The 20863-nt window shown below is 41.8% G+C and overlaps 1 protein-coding gene across 1 annotated transcript in view; it reads left to right on the forward strand.

Annotated features, from left to right (window-relative positions):
• The window catches only part of LOC124721515 (V-type proton ATPase 21 kDa proteolipid subunit c''-like), a 45545-nt gene that overhangs the window by 16060 nt on the left and 8622 nt on the right, over positions 1-20863 (forward strand). Inside the window, exons 5-6 of the mRNA XM_047246531.1 lie at positions 5054-5189; positions 18144-18259. Of these exons, the coding sequence (XP_047102487.1) occupies positions 5054-5189; positions 18144-18259 (252 nt within the window). The remainder of the gene's footprint in view (positions 1-5053; positions 5190-18143; positions 18260-20863) is intronic.

The following is a 20863-nucleotide window of genomic DNA, read 5'->3' on the forward strand; positions in this document are numbered from 1 at the left end:
CATTAGAGACCATAGACGAGCTCTCCAATGCCATAAGCAGCATACATCAATAGAGGGCACATCATTGCCTTTAAATGGCTCCATGTCCAGGTCTGCCACTTAAAAAAGTGACAGAAGCAAGAATGATGACAACGTTATGTTTCTACCGTTGGACCACATGCATGTCCTTCGCAGGTTTGGGTGAAGGTCAGGCGCCTCTATGTATACCAGTCCTCTGCATGTGCACTTGGTATTTCCTTGAATGATGCTGTTTTCACTGGCCTAGTCACCGTAGCTGAACATTTTGCTCTGCATAATGCTCTAGCATGTGCATCTGAGAACTAGCAATCTGCCTTTCATGGCTTTAAACAGTGGATTGAGCAGTTGCACTTATTTTTCACTACACACTACCTGGAGCCCTATACTGCTCCATTCAGTGAGTGAGAATTCTTCAGTACCTTAGGCCTTTGCCCTGATACAGCTCTAGGACTATACCACATCCACAACCAATGCTCGAACATGTATCAGTGGGTTGTCAGCATCGTCGCCTTACCATCTTCAACCATATGTGAACTGAGGGTGAACTCCCATCTCAATGGTGAGAGAGCATCATCGTACTGTTAGTGAAACTGGGCAAGTATCCCCTAGAGATTGACAGCTGTTTGCCCAGCTAGTCTCTGCCAAGGCCATTCCACTGCTGATAATTTCGTTCACCTGGAGTCTGCCACCCAGACGGGTTTTTAACTGATGTGAACACCTTATTGCTGCCTTCTTTGACCTACAAAAGGCTTATATCACCACATGACAACACTACATCCACATTACCTTATATTAGTGGGGTCTCTGGACCCACTTAAGACTTTCGTGCAGAACTTCGTGTAGCACCATACTTCCCATGTTGGAGTAGGTGCTTCCACAGTATCCCCTACATCCAAGAGGATGGGGTCTGGCAGGGCTTTGTATTAATTAAGTGTCCCTCTCTGTTTAGTGGTCATAAATGATCTAGCAACAGCTGTAGCGTCTTTAGTATCACCCTTCTTCTATGCTGATGAATTTTGCTTTTACTGTTGTTCCTTTAGTGTAGAGTTTGCTGAAAGCTACAGTTACATCTACGTCTACATGTGCACTCCGCAATCCACCTCATGGCACGTGACAGAGGGTACCTCATACCAATACTAGTCATTTTCTTTCCTGTTCCACAGGCAAATAGAATGAGGGAAAACCTACTGTGTATTTGCACCATACGAGTCCTAATTTCTCGTATCTTATCTTTGTGGTCCTATGTTGGCGGCAGTAGAGTCATTCTGCAATTGGCTTCAAATGCCGGTTCTCTAAATTTTCTCAACAGTGTTCCTCAAAAACAATGTCACCTTCCCTTCAGCGATTCCCATTTCAGCTCACGAAGCATCTCCATTACACTTGGGTATTTTTTGAACCTACCAGTAACAAATCCAGCAGCCTGTCTCTGAATTGCTTCGATGTCTTCCTTTAATCCAACCTGGTACGGATACCAAGCACTCGAGCAGTACTCAAGAACAGGTTGCTCTAGTGTCCTATTTGTTGTCTCCTTTACAGATGAACCACACTTTCCTAAAATTCTCCCAGTGGACCCAAGTTGACCATTCACCATTCCTATTACAATCCTCACATGCTCATTCCATTTTGTATTGCTTTGCAACGTTATGCCCAGGTATTTAAATGACATGACTGTGTGAAGCAGGACGGTACTAATGCAGTATCTGAATATTACTGGTTTGTTTTTCTTACTAATCCACATTAACTTAAATTTTTCTACATCCAGTATTAGAAAAGTCTTCAGAATTGATTTATACGAGTATTTTTATTTTTGTATGGTATGTCAGGTGGTTCCTAAAAAAATTATTTTGAAAAACTGATGGATGTTATTTTTGAAAGGAGCTTTCAGTTTCTCACGCACTAAAATTCATTAAGTTTTTGAAAGCTTCACATTCAGTGCTTCATTTTTGTATCACATAATCTGTACTGTCCGCTATACACTTCCACAAGTTTCTATTCTCATCTTCAGTTTCATTGAGATAATTTAAATCAGCATTATGATTCTATCGCATTATTTACAAAGATATTACAACCACTTGATGGATGAATGTCATTATATTCTGCAAATAAATAAATTTATTTATAAATAAATATTAGATAAGTGGAAAATAAAGATTCTGTTCATTTTTTCCCCGTCTTGAAGTCATCTGTATGTGACTGCAATACAGAAACAATGCAGCAGTCTTGTATAGTGTTTCGAATTATAGTGTTTCGAATTGAGCTTTTAACATAAGTGCAATATAGGCAGTAAAAAGGTAGAAAGATCAACTTCTGTAACAACTGGCATGGAAGAAATTTGCAGAGTATCACATTATGCATGTTGTTCTCAATCCAGAGACTGGTTTGATGCAACTCTGCATGCTACTCTATCATGTGCAAGCTTCATCTCTGAGTAACTACTACAAACTACATCCTTATGAATATGTTTAGTGTGTTTGGCTTGGTCTACCTCTACGATCTTTACCCTCTGTGCTTCCCTCCAGTACTAAATTGATGAACCCTTGATGCCTCAGAATGTCCTACCATCCGATCCCTTCTTCTAGTCAAGTTGTGCCACAAATTCCTCTTCTCCCTAATTCTATTAAGTACCTCCTCATTAGGTATGTGATCTACCCATCTAATCTTCAGCATTCATCTCTAGCACCACATTTCTAAAGCTTCTATTCTCTTCTTGTCTACACTGTTTATCGCCCATGTTTCACTTTCATACATGGCTACACCCCATACAAATACATTCAGAAAAGACTTCCTGACACTTAAATAAATACTCGATGTTAACAAATTTCTCTTCTTCAGAAACGCCTTCCTTGCCGTTGCCAGTCTACATTTTATATCCTCTCTACTTCGACCATCAGCAGTTATTTTGCTCTCAAAGTAGCAAAACTCATCTACTACTTTAAATGTCTCATTTTCTAATCTAATTCCCTCAGCATCACCTGATTTAATTCAGCTACATTCCATTATCCTCGTTTTGCTTTTGTTGATCATCTCGGATCCTTCTTTCAAGACACTGTCCATTCCGTTCAACTGCTCTTCTAGGTCCTTTGCTGTCTCTGACAGAATTACAATCAGAATTACAATGTCAAATTTTTTATTTCTTCTCCATGGATTTTAATTCCTACTCCAAATTTTTCTTCTGTTTCCTTAAAATACAGATTGAATAAAACTAGGGATAGGTTACAACCCTGTCTCACTCCCTTCTCAACAACAGCTTCCCTTTCATGCCCCTAGATTCTGCCATCTGGTTTCTGTACAAATCATAAATAGCCTTTTGCTCCCTGTATTTGACTCGTGCCTATGTGTTCCAACATTTTTACGGAATCCAAACTGATCTTCCCCAAGATCGGCGTCTACAAGTTTTTCCATTCGTCTGTAAAGAACTCATGTTAGTATTTTGCAGCCGTGACTTATTAAACTGATAGTCTGGTAATTTTCACACCTGTTAACATATGCTTTCTTTGGGACTGGAATTATTATATTCTTCTTGATGTTGGAGGGTATTTCGCCTGTCTCATACATCTTGCTCACCAGATGGTAGAGTTTTGTCAGGGCTGGCTCTCCCAAGGCATCAGTATTTCTAATGGAATGTTGTTTACTCCCAGGGCCTTGTTTCGACTTGGGTCTTTCAGTGGTCTGTCAAATTTTTCACACAGTATCATATCTCCCATCTCTTCTTGATCTACATCGTCTTCCATTTCAATAATACTGCACTAAAGTACATTGGCCTTGTATAGGCCCACAATATACTCCTTCCCCCTTTCTGCCTTCCCTTCTTTGCTTAGAACTGGTTTTGCATCTGAGCTCGTGAAATTCACACAGGTGGTTCTCTCTTCTCCAAAGGTCTCTCTAATTTTTCTGTAGGAAGTATCTATCTTACTCATAGTGATATATGCCTCTACATCCTTACATCTGTACTCTAGCCATCCCTGCTTAGCCATTTTGCACTTCCTGTCACTCATATTTTAGACGTTTGTATTCCTTCTTACCTGCTTTGTTCACTGCATTTTTATATTTTCTCCTTTCATCAATTAAATTCAATATCTCTTCTGTTGCCCAAAGATTTCTACAAGCCCATGTCTTTTTACCTACTTGATCCTCTGCTGTATTCACTATTTTATCTCCCAAAGCTACCTATTCTTCGTATACTACTGTATTTCTTTCCCCTGTTCTTGTCAATTGTTCCCTAATGCTCCCTCTGAAACTATCTACGACCTCTGGTTCTTTCAGTTTATCCAATACCCATCTCCCTAAATTCCTACCTTTTGTAATTTCTTCAGTTTTAGTCTATTGGGATAACCAACAAATTGTGGCCAGAGTCTGCATCTGCCCTGGAAATGTCTTAAAATTTAAAATCTGGTTCTGAAATCTGTCTGAAACCTTCCAGTGTCTGCAGGTCTCTTCCGCATGTACAGCCTTCTTTAAAGATTCGTAAACAAGTGTTAGCTATGATTAAGTTATTCTCTGTGCAAAATTCTACCAGGCAGCTTCATCTTTCATTCCAGCATCACCTTAAAAAATAATGTACCATTATAAACACTACTGAACCAGACATCTCACTGTCTAAGCTATTCTTATTACAGTACACAAAACCATGAGGCACTACACACTTCAGAATTTTGCAAAAAAGGGAAAGGTCCAACATCACTCCCATCATATTTGTAGTGTCCAAAGAATATCAGCAGTTTCAAGGATGATTTGAAGCATCGGAAGGAACCCTTACTGTTTGCAATCAAGAACTGATTCTTGTTACTGGGAATGAATGAAAAGTTGTTTTGGGCCTGACACAATTATGTTGATCAGAATCAATAATTCGAGTAGTGGCAGCAGTATGTATTTTCAGGAAATTAATTTCTTTTAAAATGTTTAAATCCCTTCTTGACTGGCCCTAATATATTTAACTTGAATGTGAAATATTACACACACTTACTTTGACCATACAGATCATGTGCTTGTGCAGATTTAGTACTATTTATAACTAATTACAACTAATTTGTTTCAGAGTTTCAGTTGGGATGCCGTTCAAAGTAATATTGATCTGAAGAGCCAGAATTGGCTTTCTGGCTACATAATGTTTGGTGCTGGATTAAGTGTTGGTTTGGTTAACCTTTTCTGTGGAATTGCAGTTGGAATTGTGGGTAAGCACTGAACAGAACCATGTACTAAAATGTTTGACACACACACACAAAATTTTTTCTGGTATTTCGGTAGATATTTGCAATTTTGTTTCTTTGGTATTCAGATGAAGTCGAGCAACTCCCCATTTCAAAGGAAAATGTTAGTTTGTTTCCCTTTCAAGGGAATTTTTTTTAAGTGAAAGCTTTTGTGCCCATTAAATAAAGTGTTCCCAAATTAGTCCAGTGTGGTGTTCAGTTGAATGATGTATGTTAACAGAAAATCATGAAGAATAACCAGTACTCCAGTAGTTCTGTTCTATGGAGACAGTGTGACCTTGCACTTAAGATATGGCTAGTTGGGCATGTTAGATATTTTCACAGAATAGCCTGAAAATTATAACTGTACTAGGATACTGTGTATTAGGGTCTTCAGCTAATATGTAATCAATGTTGTTTCTACATGTTTTCGAATGTTGTCTTCCCTTCTTCATGTAGGTCACATTCTTGGTCTTTCCTTATCTCCTGAAATCAAGTACACTTATGCAGCCCTTCTATTACCCCTTTACCTGGCTGAATGTCCTGCCATATACATTTGAATTTCATAGTGGTCATAATAGCCTTCTGCCCCAGTCTGTTACGTGACCCATTTATTTTTCTCTCTTAGTAATTACCATTGTGCACCTCGCTGTTGCTCTCTGAACAACCCTCAGTTTTTGAATGGTTTTTGAATTGAAAGATTGTTCCCTACTGTCATTAGGTCAAAACTGGTTATACACAGTGATTGTGAACTTTCCTTTGCACGCGAGTCAGAAATTTCATTTGAAAACTCTGTTTAGTTTGTCAAAAGCCCTGCAGGCAATTTTCTACTTTCTTTGTCTTTCGCAGAGCAACAAATTGGCAGTAAAATCATTCAGACTTTCACTGCCATCGTTTGTAGAATTCATGTGGTGGTTGATTCTGTCACACTTGTCTGTAGTTGTAAAAGGTGGTGTAGAAAACTAAAAAGTGAATAAGTGAATAAAACATTTATTTACACTATTTATAGAGTAAAGAATGAAATACATATCATTGGATCATTTAACTCTCTGTTCCAGCAATGTGTCTAATTTGAGCACTTTGTAGCCATTACAATATTAGTAGTGTCATGCTATGTCCTTCTGTTTTCACTGTGAGTGTTCAGACAGCTGGGGCAGAGCTTGGTGTGTGCAGCATCTTAAAAAAGATATGTGGAGGGTTAAATTTACATGCAGTGAATTGAGGCAAAGACGGCAACCTCTGATGGCATCCATTGGAAGGTTAAAAGTCCTGGAGAGAGCTTGGATTGCGGTGATGCTCTTGGTTCCTGTTTATGCGTTTCTTCCATGGAGATGTGAGTGGCATGTAGTACATCCTGTGTGGTTGAAAAAGACACCACTGATAGTGCAATTTTGGGGAGGAAGGAATGCACTATCTTCACATAGTGTGGGTATGATTGATACTGTGGGGAAGGTGTTTGCCATGGTGCAGCTGATGGAGTTGGATGTAGCAGGCAGCACTAATCAACCCGTGTCCTGACCGTCACCTTATTAACTGCCAGAAAACTTGAGGTAGGATGTCCATCTAACAGCAAAAATGGGTGCAACATTTTTGTACTGCTGAGGGTGCCATAGATGGTGAGATTGATGCAGGCTTGGTGTCCATGATGGATGTTACTGTGAATGGCAATTGATGTGGTGCCTGTGACCATGACCATGATCATGGCTGTGTAAATGGAAAGGGTCAACCTGCATGACAGTCTTCTGTTGATCCATGTTTCCGAATGTCAGGCTCCGGTGGCAAAGACTGTTAAAGGGCAGTGGTCTGGAGGTTGCAGGCACCTTTTCTGAAAAGTCTATGGCAGGATCACAATAATCACGAAAATAAAGTTGGTTTTGGTCCCACTTGCGCAGAATTTCATTGTGAAGTTTGCATCTGAAGCAGATTGTCAAGGGTGGAAGAAATGCAAGAAACTGTGGTGAAGACCATTGTGTGATAATTCTGCCATAAAAACATCATGCAAAGGCAGAGTGTGATAACTGTTGAGAAACTTTCCTTAGAGTGTGAAGCATGAAGGTTGGACATGTGAGCCTTGAAAGTGTGTATTAAACTTTTGGTTTCACCCTCAGATTGTAGAGAGAACAGAATTATTTGGATATGTTGAATCCCATTTTGTTGACAAGTGTTGCAATTTCAAAGGAAATGATAGTGGCAAGCTTCCTAAACTAAAGACAGAAGCAAGTGTGTTGATAATACTAATGCTAGTTGTAGAATTCATTGAAATGACAAATGGGTATCTACTGATTTCACCAATGATGATCAGCCACCATGTGTGCCAGAAAAGTCAATGTGGGTGCATTGCTGAGGAGCATCAGATCGAGGCCAAGAGAAAAATTCTTGATGTGGAGCTGCCTGGTTGCCCACACATGCATCGGATTGGGCAATCATTTGTTCAGTCTGCTTATCAAGACAGAACCATGTACAATGCTGATGTGCTAGGTGCTTAGCTTCAGTGATTCCCCAATGTCCTCTGTCCTCTAGGTAAAAGTTCTAAAACGCATTGCTGCAGTGATGTGGGAATCATGACCCATCTTTGTTCATTAGGAATATGCAATAAAATTACACCATTCCGAAGAGAGGCTGTTGCAATGAGCATAATATTTGTATGCTACTGCTTCTGAAATAGATTTCGAATTAAGATGCCAGCCCATGTAGATGTAATACTGGAACACTTGTAGTGATTGATCCTGTTAAATAACTTGTGCGACCTGCTGACAATGGGAAAAGCCTGCAGCAGTTCTCACGGGGGAACCTCCCCATCGCACCCCCCCCTCAGATTTAGTTATAAGTTGGCACAGTGGATAGGCCTTGAAAAACTGAACACAGATCAATCAAGAAAACAGGAAGAAGTTGTGTGGAACTATGAAAAAAAATAAGCAAAATATACAAACGGAGTAGTCTATGTGCAACATATGCAACATCAAGGAGAGTGAGAAATCAGGGGCGCCGTGGTCCTGTGGTCAGCGTGAGCAGCAGTGGAACGCGAGATCCTTGGTTCAAATCCTCCCTCGAGTGAAAATTTTTATTTCTTTATTTTCGCAGTTATGATCTGTCCGTTCGTTCATTGACGTCTTTGTTCACTGTAATATGTTTAGTGTCTGTGTTTTGCGACCGCACCGCAAAACCGTGCGATTAGTAGACAAAAGGACGTGCCTCTCTAAAGGGAACCGAAAACATTTGTTCGCAAGGTCATAGGTCAACCGATTCCTCCACAGGAAAACACGTCTGATATATTCTATACGACACTGGTGACGGCATGTGCGTCACATGACAGGAATATGTTGTCGACCCACCTAACTTGTACACTTGGCGAATGGGTAAAAAGATTCTTCTACCTTGCCCGATTTAGGTTTTCTTGTGGATGTGATAATCACTCCCAAAAAAATGATGAAAACATAAGAGTTTGTCACATAAACTGCAACAAATGACTGCAACAGTCGCACAGTTTACCCTGTGCTATGTCAAAATACATGTTTTTAACGTTTTCAAATTTTTCCGTGTGTAGACTGTCAAATCCTGCATATGTGCAGGCAAATCTGAACATGTCCTGGAATTTTGGAGAGCGAAGTTGATTGTGTGTGTGTGTGCGCCTGAACTTTGATAATTGTCTGAAAATAAAAAATTAAAATTTTCACTTGGGGGAAGATTCGAACCCAGGTCCTCTGATTCCACAGCTGCTCACGCTAACCACAGGACCACAGCACTACTACGGTAGTACTATATATGTTGAGCATGGACTACTCAGTTTGTATATTTTGCTTATTTTTTTTCATAGTTCCACACAACTTCTTCCTGTTTTCTCGATTGATCTGTTTTCAGTTTTTCAAGGCCTATCCACTGTGCCACCTTATAACTAAGTCTGAGGGGGGTGCGATGGGGAGGTTCCCTTGTCAGTTAGATTGATAGGTTTGAAGATAGATTTCTGATGTCTTGAATTTGGATCACTTCCCATAGGTCACTTCCCATAGGCAAGTGTGACATTTTGTCTGCGTTTGCATGCTGCACCATAGAGCAATATATTTCATACTGGTAAATTGAAAGAACTAAAGACCAATTTTTTGGTTCTGTACTGTACAATCAGTCGAATCCTTTGTCGGATAAAAAAGAGCAGTCAAAAGCTTGTGATCCGTCATAAGAGAATTTTCTGTCTTGCAGACACTGATGAAATTTTGTGATGTCATATATGATGGCTAAGGCTTCCTTTTACAGCTGACGGTAGTTGATTTGGGCCTTGTTCAACATCATAGACATGAAAACTGTGGAGTGTTCAGTGTTTCCAATGTTGTGTGATAAAACTCCGCCTATTACGTGTGATCATGTATCAACTGCAAACACTACCTGTTTATGCAGATTGTAGTGAAGAAGACCTAAGTGGCTAAATAGTGCATTTTTCAACCTATGAAATGATTGTTCACATTCTCCATTCCATTGGAAACTAATGTTTTTATGCCTGAGGCGATGAAGAGGAGTTGCAGTGTGTGCTGGGTTTCGAATGAATTTAATGTGGTTTGTTTTCCGCAAACTGCCTGTAGTTCCTGTACATGTTTAGGTGAGAGTGTTCTTAGAATAGCCTTTAAATTCTTAGTTGAGGGATGAGTGACATGAGCGTCATTGAAATGACCCAAATATTCAGTTTTATTATTGAAAAATGAATTTTTGTTTGCAAATTTTGCTTCAGTCACATCAGTTAAAACTTGAAAAAGTGTTTAAATTTTGGAGAGGCTGTTTGGTGTTTGGGCAAACACAAAGATGTCATTCAAATAATTAGGAACACATGGAACTTTGGATGTCACGTGTTGGAGAACGTGTTGAAACAATGTGAGGGCAGATGTGCATCCGAAGGGAAGATGTTAGTTTGATACAAGTAGACACACAGATTGACCACCACTAATCTTTTATGTTCTATCACCCGAGGGGAGCTGAGAGCAAGCTTTAGCTAAATAAATTTTGGAAAAGGATCGTCCACCTGTATGCAGTTTGTAAGCTCCATGATGCAGCGAAGCAAGAAAGAATCAATAACTGTCTTGAGTGCTAACTATGGCCTTAAAATCTGCATGAAGTCTGACTTCCCTGTCCAATTTTCTTGTGTTAGAGATACCCAGTCATAGTGAATTGGGTTTCCAAACACAGATTTGTTCCAGTCTGTAGAGTTCAGAAGCAACTTCATTGTGAATAAGATGAGCTACTGGATGTACACTGTAAAACTTTTGGTTTGTTGAGTATAATGTATGCTTCAAAATTCTTTTGAAGCCCCAGTGAACCATTGAGTGAACGTCCTTATTTTTCTCACAGTTTTTGAATGCTAGCATGGGAAAACTGATTATCGATAGTATGCATATTGTCTTGAATTTCTGAACCAAGCAAATCAAATGCATTGATGGCAAAAAATATTGGGACTGGAACTTGATAAATTTGTACTATTTTTGTTTCTAGGAGTTCATAGTATGTCATTTTAGTCATACAATTAATTTTTGAGTGTGTTGCCACTCTTATTCTATTAAGATCTTGCATTCTTTGTTGAAGTTATCTGCTGAACTGACACAAAGTTCAGTGTTGTGTGCAAAATGAAGGTGGTTCAGATATTTTCCTTTTCACTGTTTAAGCATCTAAAAACTACCTGTAGGACTGTAGAGAAAAGCTTCCTTGATGTGGAGCATCTTGCCTGTAAAATATGTACATATGATACCAGCTTGACCTTCTGCTCGATTACAACTAATGTTTTTTCAGTATAATTGGTGATATTTTTGTAAATATATTTTAAATTACAGTAAGAGACCGGTATGCATATAGTTCAATTTCTTCTTTCTTGTGAGGTAAATAAGATTTCAAAAAAATTCTGTAAGTTGTTTTAAAAATTCCATTTGTATTACTTTCCCTCAAGCTTTCATAAATTCTATTGAAACACCATCTCCAGATGTGTGCCCTATATGCCCTCTTAACTGATGAAATGTGGTGTCTGCCCATTATAAGATTCTGTTTTGTTTTCTTCATACTTCCCTTGTTATCAGTTGTTGCTTTCACCATATGTTCATTGTACTCTTGAAGACATTTTTGAATAGTTTTTTAAACTTAACATACTGTGTCATGCTTGTATTATTGCTTGTGTGGGATTTTTGCTTCTTCATTAATAACTGCCTTGACATCTTTAGTTCTGTAATACCTTGCTTAATTTCATGTGACTCATCTCTCCATTCCTAAATAATCATCATCTTCTGCATTGCCAACTTCTACTTTGATTCTATGTGATTTCTATCTCCGTGTATCTCCTTTCTCTTTCTACAACCTCCACCCCTCCCCATTTTCCACCCTGTTTCTTAAGTATATGTTAGAAAGTATATCAGCACTGACACATCCTGTATAATCTCTTTATTATTTAATAAAATGTTACACTGCTAAGGGGAATGGTAGGACTGGGTTGAACTGTGAGTGGTTCTTGCTCCTTGCTAAAGTAATTTTTATTTTATTTAAACAAGTTCTGAATATTTATTTTGTCATAAAAATAGAAAATTTAGAAATTTAAAAGATAATTACTTTTTCAGACCAAAACTGTCACAATATGGGCAAACAAATCAACTGTGTAGCTACTCAACAAGAATTTACTCAACACCAAAATGCTCATGTAACCGTATGAAATTCCACTGCAGTGAACACACATGAAGCATCAGTGCTGCTTCGTAATAAAAAATTGATTTAAAATACATACATATTAAATTACACTCCAAACCATTACTCAAGGAGCAAATTCTACTTCAAATCTTTAATAGAATTTTTATCATTAAAAAAATCCAAATAAGCATCACCTGCAACGTGACAGTTAAATAAGGAGCAGGATGATTGCATTGAACAAAATCAAGTGACATCAAATTCAGTGGCCAAAAGAATACACATCTGAAAAAAGGGAATCAAGAATTGACAGAGATGCACAGCTTCGAAGAAAAGTACTGGTTTAATAATGTGTGCTTATTGAGCTGAATTCAGTCGGTACACACCACAGCGCACACCATGTAATAACATCTGCAGACCTCCAACACGAGAGAACAGCCCTGTCCAATAACATACTCACACATTCAATTCTGCTGTCTCCAGGTTCTGCTTTGGTAACAGCCTGCCAGATAGCTCTGAAGAAGTATACTTCTCCCAGTCTTGCCATATCACAAGTATCGGCCAACACCTCCTTCCTTGTTATCGTCCACCATGGCATGCAGTTAAATCTAGTGGCCGCTTCCACTGCTGAGCTCTGGCCCTGACAGATACTCGCTCACCATCCAAAACCACAAACCTCGTACTGCTAGCTGTTCTGTGAAGGTTCACTCAGAGGCAGCTGTGTCATATGGCACAGTGCCGCCACTGAGCTGTTTGATCATGTATACCATGCAATGCCCCAGGTTTTAACATGTGGCAGCTGTGTGATGGCACAAATGTGGTTAATTCCATTTGGTTCTTTCCGTGTCCATTTTGTAGTTTTGTCTGGAAGAATGAATCAAACATTTAGCTATTCTTCTTTGCAGATTATATCAAAGTAATGCCTTTGTCATTTGTTGTTATATCTCAAGCCTCCTACCAAAGAATTATTGTTTAGTTATCCCATTTTTGCATTAAAACCATCAATTATCATCTTCTAGTGGAATTAGCTGTCAATCAGTTACTGTAACACTTCATAGTAGTCCTATCTCATCATCAGAATGTGGGGACCCCCCCTGCGGGTCCAGGGGTTAGAATAGGCCCGAGATATTCCTGCCTGTCATATGAGGCGACTAAAAGGAGCTTCACACGTTTCGGTCTTTATTTGATGCACTTGATATCCAGCACCATAGCCAGTCCGTTGTGGTGGGGCCGCCATGTACCCTGTTGGTTGTAGCCCCCTGACCTCACAGGGATCACTCTGCTGATGCCTGCGCCATTAACTCCCCACGTATGCCAAAGGGTAGATGCCAGTCCCCCTGGGGCATCAGGACTCCCGGCAATGGCCATCCTGCCAAGTGACCTTTGCTGCGGCTGGGTGGTGCCCGTGGGGAGGGCCCCTTGTTCGGAATGGGTGGCATCAGGGTGGATGACACGTGATGAAGCATAGTCCATCTCTCGATGGCGGTGAAACACCAGCAGTCTGTAAGTGATCACGAGATCAATTCAATGCACAGAAGTATGGCCCCAAATCGTTCCCGTCCCTGGCCTGACCATGGGAGGAACATCAGGCTAAGGATGGCAGCAGATGTTATTCGCCCCGGTACCTTGTATGTTAGAGAGCTGATGGGGAATCTTTCATGATGATGAAGCCTCAGTATTTTGTTGAGCATTTAGAGGACAAGTTCAGGGAGGTGGAGGGTGATTGTTCAAAATGAGATCTGGGTCAGTCTTGATCAAAACAGCATCCTCTGCCCAGTCACGGGAGTTACTCGCTTGTGCCAAGCTGGAGGATGTTTCTGTAACAATCACGCCCCATAAGAGCTTAAATATGGTCCAGGGTATCTTATTTCACAGAGACCTTTTTTTGCAGTCCAACGATGAGCTGCGCGCTAATTTAGAGCGGCGAGGTGTAAATTTCGTCCGGCATGTCCACCGGGGTCCAAAGGATAATCAGGTTGCCACCCGTGCCTTCATCTTGGCCTTTGAGGGAGATACATTGCCCAAGGAGGTCAAGGTGATGGTGTACTGCTGTGATGTAAAGCCCTATATCCATCCCCTGATGCAGTGCTTCAAGTGCTGGTAGTTCGGCCATATGTTTACCCGCTGTACTTCCAGCGTCACATGCTGAGATTGCGGATGCCCATCACATCCCAATACTCCATGTGCCCCGCCTCCCATCTGTGTCAACTGCGGAGAGCATGCTTACTGGCCGAGGCAGAGATGTCGAAACTTTACTGTCTCAGTTTGACCTCTGACTCTTAAATATTGGGGCTTGGACACATTTCAGTGTGGCTCATGGTAGTAACTCAGCCATTGATTTATCAATTTGCAGCCCAGGACTTCTCCCATCTATCCACTGGAGAGCCATGGTGACCTGTGTGGTAGTGACCACTTACCCATCTTCCTGTCACTGCCGCAGTGTCAGGCACACGGACGCCTGCCCAAATGGGCTTTGAACAAGGTGGACTGAGAAACTTTCACTTCTGCTGTCACCACTGAATCTCCCCCACACGGTAACATCAATGTGATGGTTGAGCAGGAGACTAGTACAATTGTTTCTGCAGCAGAAAACGTGATCCCTCGCTCTTTAGGGTGCCCGAGGCGTAAGGCAGTCCCTTGGTGGTCTCCGGAAGCTGCTGAAGCAATTAAGGAGTGTTGGCGAGCTCTGCAGTGTCATAAGTGAGATAGGTCTCCACCATTGGGTGCCACATGTCACCTTTCCAAGTCTGGGCAAAAATGAAACGTCTTTTTGGGTACCAGGCCACAACAACTGTCCCCAGTGTTACCATAAATGGCAAGCTATGTACCGATGAAAACATGATTGCCGAGCACTTTGCCGAGCACTTTGCCGAGCACTTTGCCGAGCACTTTGCCGAGCACTTTGCCGAGCACTTTGCCGAGCACTTTGCCGAGCACTTTGCCGAGCACTTTGCCGAGCACTTTGCCGAGCACTTTGCCGAGCACTTTGCCGAGCACTTTGCCGAGCACTTTGCCGAGCACTTTGCCGAGCACTTTGCCGAGCACTTTGCCGAGCACTTTGCCGAGCACTTTGCCGAGCACTTTGCCGAGCACTTTGCCGAGCACTTTGCCGAGCACTTTGCCGAGCACTTTGCCGAGCACTTTGCCGAGCACTTTGCCGAGCACTTTGCCGAGCACTTTGCCGAGCACTTTGCCGAGCACTTTGCCGAGCACTTTGCCGAGCACTTTGCCGAGCACTTTGCCGAGCACTTTGCCGAGCACTTTGCCGAGCACTTTGCCGAGCACTTTGCCGAGCACTTTGCCGAGCACTTTGCCGAGCACTTTGCCGAGCACTTTGCCGAGCACTTTGTGTTGGAAAATTACTCCCCAGCCTTTTGCACACTCAAACGGCGGCTGGAAGGGAACGTCCTTTCATTCACTACACGCTGCAGTGAGTCCTATAATGCCCCATTTACAGAGTGGGAGCTCCTTAGTGTCCTTGCACGTTGCCCCAACACAGCTCCTGGGCCTGATCGCATCCACAGCCAGATTATTAAACATCTGTCATCTGACTACAAGCACCATCATCTTGTCATCTTCAACCAGATCTGGTGCAATGGCAACTTTCCATCACAATGGCGGGAGAGCACCATCATCCTGGTGCTCAAACCCAGTAAAAACCCACTTGATGTGGACAGCTAACAGCCCATCAGGCTCACAAACATTCTTTGTAAGCTGCTGGAACGTGTGGTATGTTGGCGGTAGGATTGGGTCCTGGAGTCACGCGGCTTGCTGGGCCCATGACAGGGCAACGTCTGCCAGGGTCGCTCTACCACTGATAATCTTGGGTCCATGGAGTCTACCATCCAAACAGACTTTTCCAGATGGCAGCACTTGATTGCCATATTTTTTGACTAACGTAAAGCATATGACATGACTTGGCGACATCATATCCTTGCCACATTGTAAGAGTGGGGTCTCTGGCGACCACTCCCGGTTTTTATCCAAAACTTCCAGTCGCTCCGTACTTTCCATGTCTAAGTTGGTGACTCCCATAGTTCCATCCATATCCAGGAGAATGGAGTCCCACAGGGCTCTGTATTGAGTGTGTCTCTATTTTTAGTGGCCATTAATGGTCTAGCAGCAGTTGTTGGGCTCAGTCTCACCTTCTCTGTATGCAGACGAATTCTGCATTTCGTACTGCTGCTCCAGTACTGTAGTTGCTGAGCAGCACATCCAGGGAGCCATCCACAATGCGCAGTCATGGGCTCTAGCCCACGGCTTCCAGTTTTCAGCTGCAAAGTCGTGTGTCGTGCACTTCTGTCGGCGTAGTACTCTTCGTCCGAAACCCGCACTTTACCTTCATGACGATCCACTCACAGTAGTGGAGACATATCAATTCCTAAGACTGGTTTTTGATGCTCGATTGACTTGGCTCCCTCATCTTCATCAGCTTAAGCAGAAGTGCTGGCAGCACCTCAATGCCCTCTATTGCCTGAGCAACACCAGTTGGGGTCCAGATCTCTGTACACTGTTGCAGCTCTACAGAGCCCTTGTCCAATCCCGAATTGACTATGGGAGTGTGGTTTATGGTTTGGCAGTGCCTTCAGCATTGCATTTACTTTACCACTGTGGGGTTCAATTAGTGACAGGAGCTTTTAGGAAGAGTCCGGTGACCAGTGTACTGGTGGAGGCTGGTTTCCCTCCTCTGCAGATCAGACGTGCGCAACTGCTTGTCAGTTACACAGCACACATTCATAGTTCCCCTTAACATCCGAATTACCGTCTCCTTTTCCCGCCCGCAGCAGTCCATCTCCCGCATCGGCGGCCCAGGTCAGGGCTAACAATTGCGGTTCACGTGCAGTCCTTACTCTCCGAACTGGAGTCTTTCTCCATACCATCTCTACTTGTGGCCCATTCACGTACGCCTCCATGGTGTATGCCTCAGCCACAGCTTCGACTGGACCTTTTGCATGGCCCTGAGGACTCCGTTAACCACGTAGCTCTCCACTGTCACTTTCTCTAGATTCTTGACATGTTCCGGGGCTCTGAAGAGGCTTACACTGACAGCTCAATGGCTGATGGTCACATAGGCTTAGCATATGTTCATGGAGGACATATTGAGCAGCAATCCTTGCCAGTTGGCTGCAGTGTTTTTACTGCAGAGCTGGTGGCCATATCTCGTGCTCTTGAGTACATCCGGTCATGCCCGGGTGAGTCATTTCTCCTGCTGGCTCTGCATTGGCCAATTGTGGCTAACGCACGGTTACCTACTCAATCGCAAGGATCCACCTCAGTATCGCTGTGGCTCCCAAATGACAGTCATCCACCTCTTGCTGGACTGCCCACTTTTAGCTGCTCTGCGGCAGACTTTTCACTTTCCCAGCACCCTGCCTTCGGTGTTGGGCGACAATGCCTCCACATCAGTTTTAGTTTTACGTTTTATCCGTGAGAGTGAGTTTTATACTTGTATGTAGGTTTTTAGCGCATGTCCTTGGTCCCTCTGTGTCATCGACCCTAGTGCTTTTAGTGTGGTGGTTTTAATGTGTTGCAGAGTGACTGGCTTTCCCTTTTTATTCTCGTGGTTGGCCAGCCACTGTAATCTGCTTTTATGTTTTACTCTTCTATTTCTAGCATCTCTCCATTGTTTTCTTGTCCTCTGTTTCTTTTAGTGTTCGTTGCCTTTCCCTTCGTTCTTGTGGCTTTTCCTTTCTTTCTGTTTTGTGTTATATGTTTCATCCATTTTATTCTCACACTTGTGGCATTGTTTTATTAGGAAGAAGGAACCGATGACCTCGTAGTTTGGTCCCTTCTCCCGCCTTTAAACCAACCAACCATCAGAATGTGGGGACATTGACGAATAGATGTGAATGATTTCATTTGAGTGTCTTATTTATTGTAAAAATAGGTCTTACTATTCTGTCTGTGATACACCAATATCTTTAATATTGTGAAAAACTGTGACCTGTTTAGCACATAAGGTGTCATATTCAGATTAAGTTTCTCACTGATAACACCTGAATGTAGGCAGGTTTCTCTGAGAGCACTACTATAATGTTTGCTTGTCAGATAAAGCTGCATGAAGTTTTGGTTGCATTGTATACGTGAACTTCAGAACTGTCATGAAAAGAACTAAAACACTATAAAACAGTGTGTGTAAAATTCTGATTAATGGTGCTAAACGTTTCAGATAATTCAAAATTTTGTTCGTAGCTTCACTTTGATGATGATTTTCCCATTTTAAGATCACAAAGTCAAACCTTTTCAGCACATTGCATTTGTTGTTTACTTGCTATATGAGTGTCAAATATTTTACAGGATCTGGTGCGGCCCTAGCAGATGCTGCGAACTCGGCATTATTTGTCAAGATCTTGATCGTAGAAATTTTTGGAAGTGCTATTGGACTTTTTGGACTCATTGTTGGAATTTATATGGTGAGTCAATTTGAAATTTGCTTTCTAAAAGCTGTATTAATCAACTGAGATTTGTTAACTGTCAAATGTTTTGCTGTTAGTACCATTCACCAACATTTGCAGTCAAGTACTAATGTTGTTCATCTGGGACAGACATTGTGCATATATTTTATGCCAGTAATTGTACATGAATGTTCTTTATAAGTTTTGGTAACTTTGTAATATATAAGGGACAGTCAAATGAAAATAAGACATGGAAAAAAAGTAAACCATTTTTCACATCTACAGTAATCGCCATAACCATTACTACATTTATCCCACAGTGAGAAAAGATGCTCAATACCTTCGTGGAAAGATGTTGGTGGTTGCATCAGAAATGTGGAGATTGCATGGGGAGGGATTGGGATTGTATGGACACTCTTTGCAAAAACTGAAGCATGCCATTACATCCAAATGCCCAGGAATGTTGACGGGCAGTGGCATTCTGTTGCAGGATAATGGGCGCTCACATGTTGCCAAAGTTGTTTAAACTTTGCTGCAAAAGTTCTGCTGGGGAGCCCGTACACATCCTCCATACAGTCCTGATCTCTTCGCATTCAGTTTCTGTGTTTTTTGGAGTCCTGGAGCAAGACATTTGTGGCAGTCGATTTGCTTTGGGCGAATAGGTGCATGTCTGGGTACAATTAAAATTCTGACATCCTTGTTTATACCCTTGTTTCAAGCTGACAGCCTGAATTGAAATGTTTCACCATTCTGACAAAGTACTTGTATCTGCTGTGAAATACCGTATCCAAACAAGACGTCAGTCGTGCAAGAAATTGTGCATGGGTGGTTAGGAGTGAAGGAAATGTAATAATAGCAACAATTTAGCAGGCAACACACAGCTGTGATTACTGCTATCCATTGAGTGGTGCCACACCACTTCTCTCCGAGGGAAAAGCCAGTAAAGTCATGGCGATGGTGTACCAGGACTTTCAAGGGGTTATTCTGTTTGATGTCCTTCCTCATGGTGCAACGATCAACTCTGAACTGTTCAATAAGTGAAACAACAAATTTTTTTCTGAAAGCATGTTGGTTCTGTTCACGATTCCAATCACCGCGTTATTCTGCATTCTTTAGGCTACGAAGCTCTATTTTCAGCATAATCTCTGTTCAATCTGACAACATTACGCCACCTAACGGGGAGGGCCTGTATTGCCTGCATGGTACCACTCTACTGGTTGATGTTGGAACCCACGTTGGAACCCACGTCTTGGTGCATCAATAAAGTGTTGTCCAGTGGAACAGGAAGGCATTTGATTGTGATCTGTTGGTCATCTTGAATGGATGTCGACATGTTCCAACATTGCAGGAGTCACAACTGCATGCAGTTGCTTGGCACGTGGGACATTGGACAGGTTTATGCAACCTTCTTGTGATGAGATGCCTTGCCCAATGCCTCACTGTGCTTTTGTTCACTGCCATATCTCCATAGACACTCTTTAAGTGTCTATGAATATCTGATATGCTCTGGTTTTCTGCAAAAAGAAACTCAAATTACTGCTCTCTGTTTGGAACGCACTTCCCTTACAGATGACATTTTGAAGGCTACATATAGTGCTGCCATCTATCAGAACTTCATGAAACTATAGGGGCTGAAGCAAGAATATTCTGCAATGTCTCACAAAAAATTCCATTTTTTAATCAAAATTGGCTGAGAAAAAAGTGTTGCTTTACTTGCTGAATGCTCCCCTTAGAACTTGGTGTGGTGAATGTTCATCAGAGACGAGGGTATCATCAGGAGTATCCTGTGGAAGTGTGAAAAGACTGCTGTTATTTTTTATGTACATGTATGATCTGGTGGACAGGGTGGGCAGCAGTGTGTGGCACCTAGCTCTAAATGTAGAAAAATTTAAGCGAATGTGAATGAGTAGGAAAAACAAATATGTAATGTTTGGATACAACATTTAGTAGTGTCCTGCTTGACACAGTCAAGTCATTTGAATATCTGGTCGTAACATTGCAAAGAAACATGAAATAGAATGAGTATGTGAGGCCAGTGGTAGGGAGGGCAATTGGTAGACTTCAGTTTAGTGTGGTTCATCTGTAAATATAGAATGCTTGTCACCTATTCTTGAGTACTGTTAGTTTTTGAGAGCCATACAAGGTTGAGCTAAAGGAACACATCGAAGCAATACAGAGGCAGTCTGCTAGATAGGTTACCAATAGATTTGAACAACATGCCAGTATTACAGAGATGCTTCAGGAACTCAAATGGAAATCCTTGGAGAGAAGGCGATGTTCTTTCTGAGGAACATTATTGAGAAAATTTAGAGAACTGGCATTTGAAGCTGACTGCAGACTGAAACTACTGTTGGCAACATACATTTTGCGTAAGGACCATGAATATGAGATTATATGGAGGCATATAGACAGTCGTCTCTCTCTTGCTCTATTTGCAAGAGGAACAGGAAAGGAAACGACTAGTAGTGGTACAGGGTACTCTCCCCCATGCACACCATATGGTGGCTTTTGGAGTCTGTATGTAGATGTAGGGCCCAAACAATATCTTAAGAAATATGCCATGTCATAATCTTCATATGCTTTTAAAATCGCTGTTGTTTTTAAAGTCCTGACAGGATCTCA

This window comes from Schistocerca piceifrons, chromosome X (assembly GCF_021461385.2).
Source record: "Schistocerca piceifrons isolate TAMUIC-IGC-003096 chromosome X, iqSchPice1.1, whole genome shotgun sequence".
Classification (NCBI taxonomy): domain Eukaryota; kingdom Metazoa; phylum Arthropoda; class Insecta; order Orthoptera; family Acrididae; genus Schistocerca; species Schistocerca piceifrons.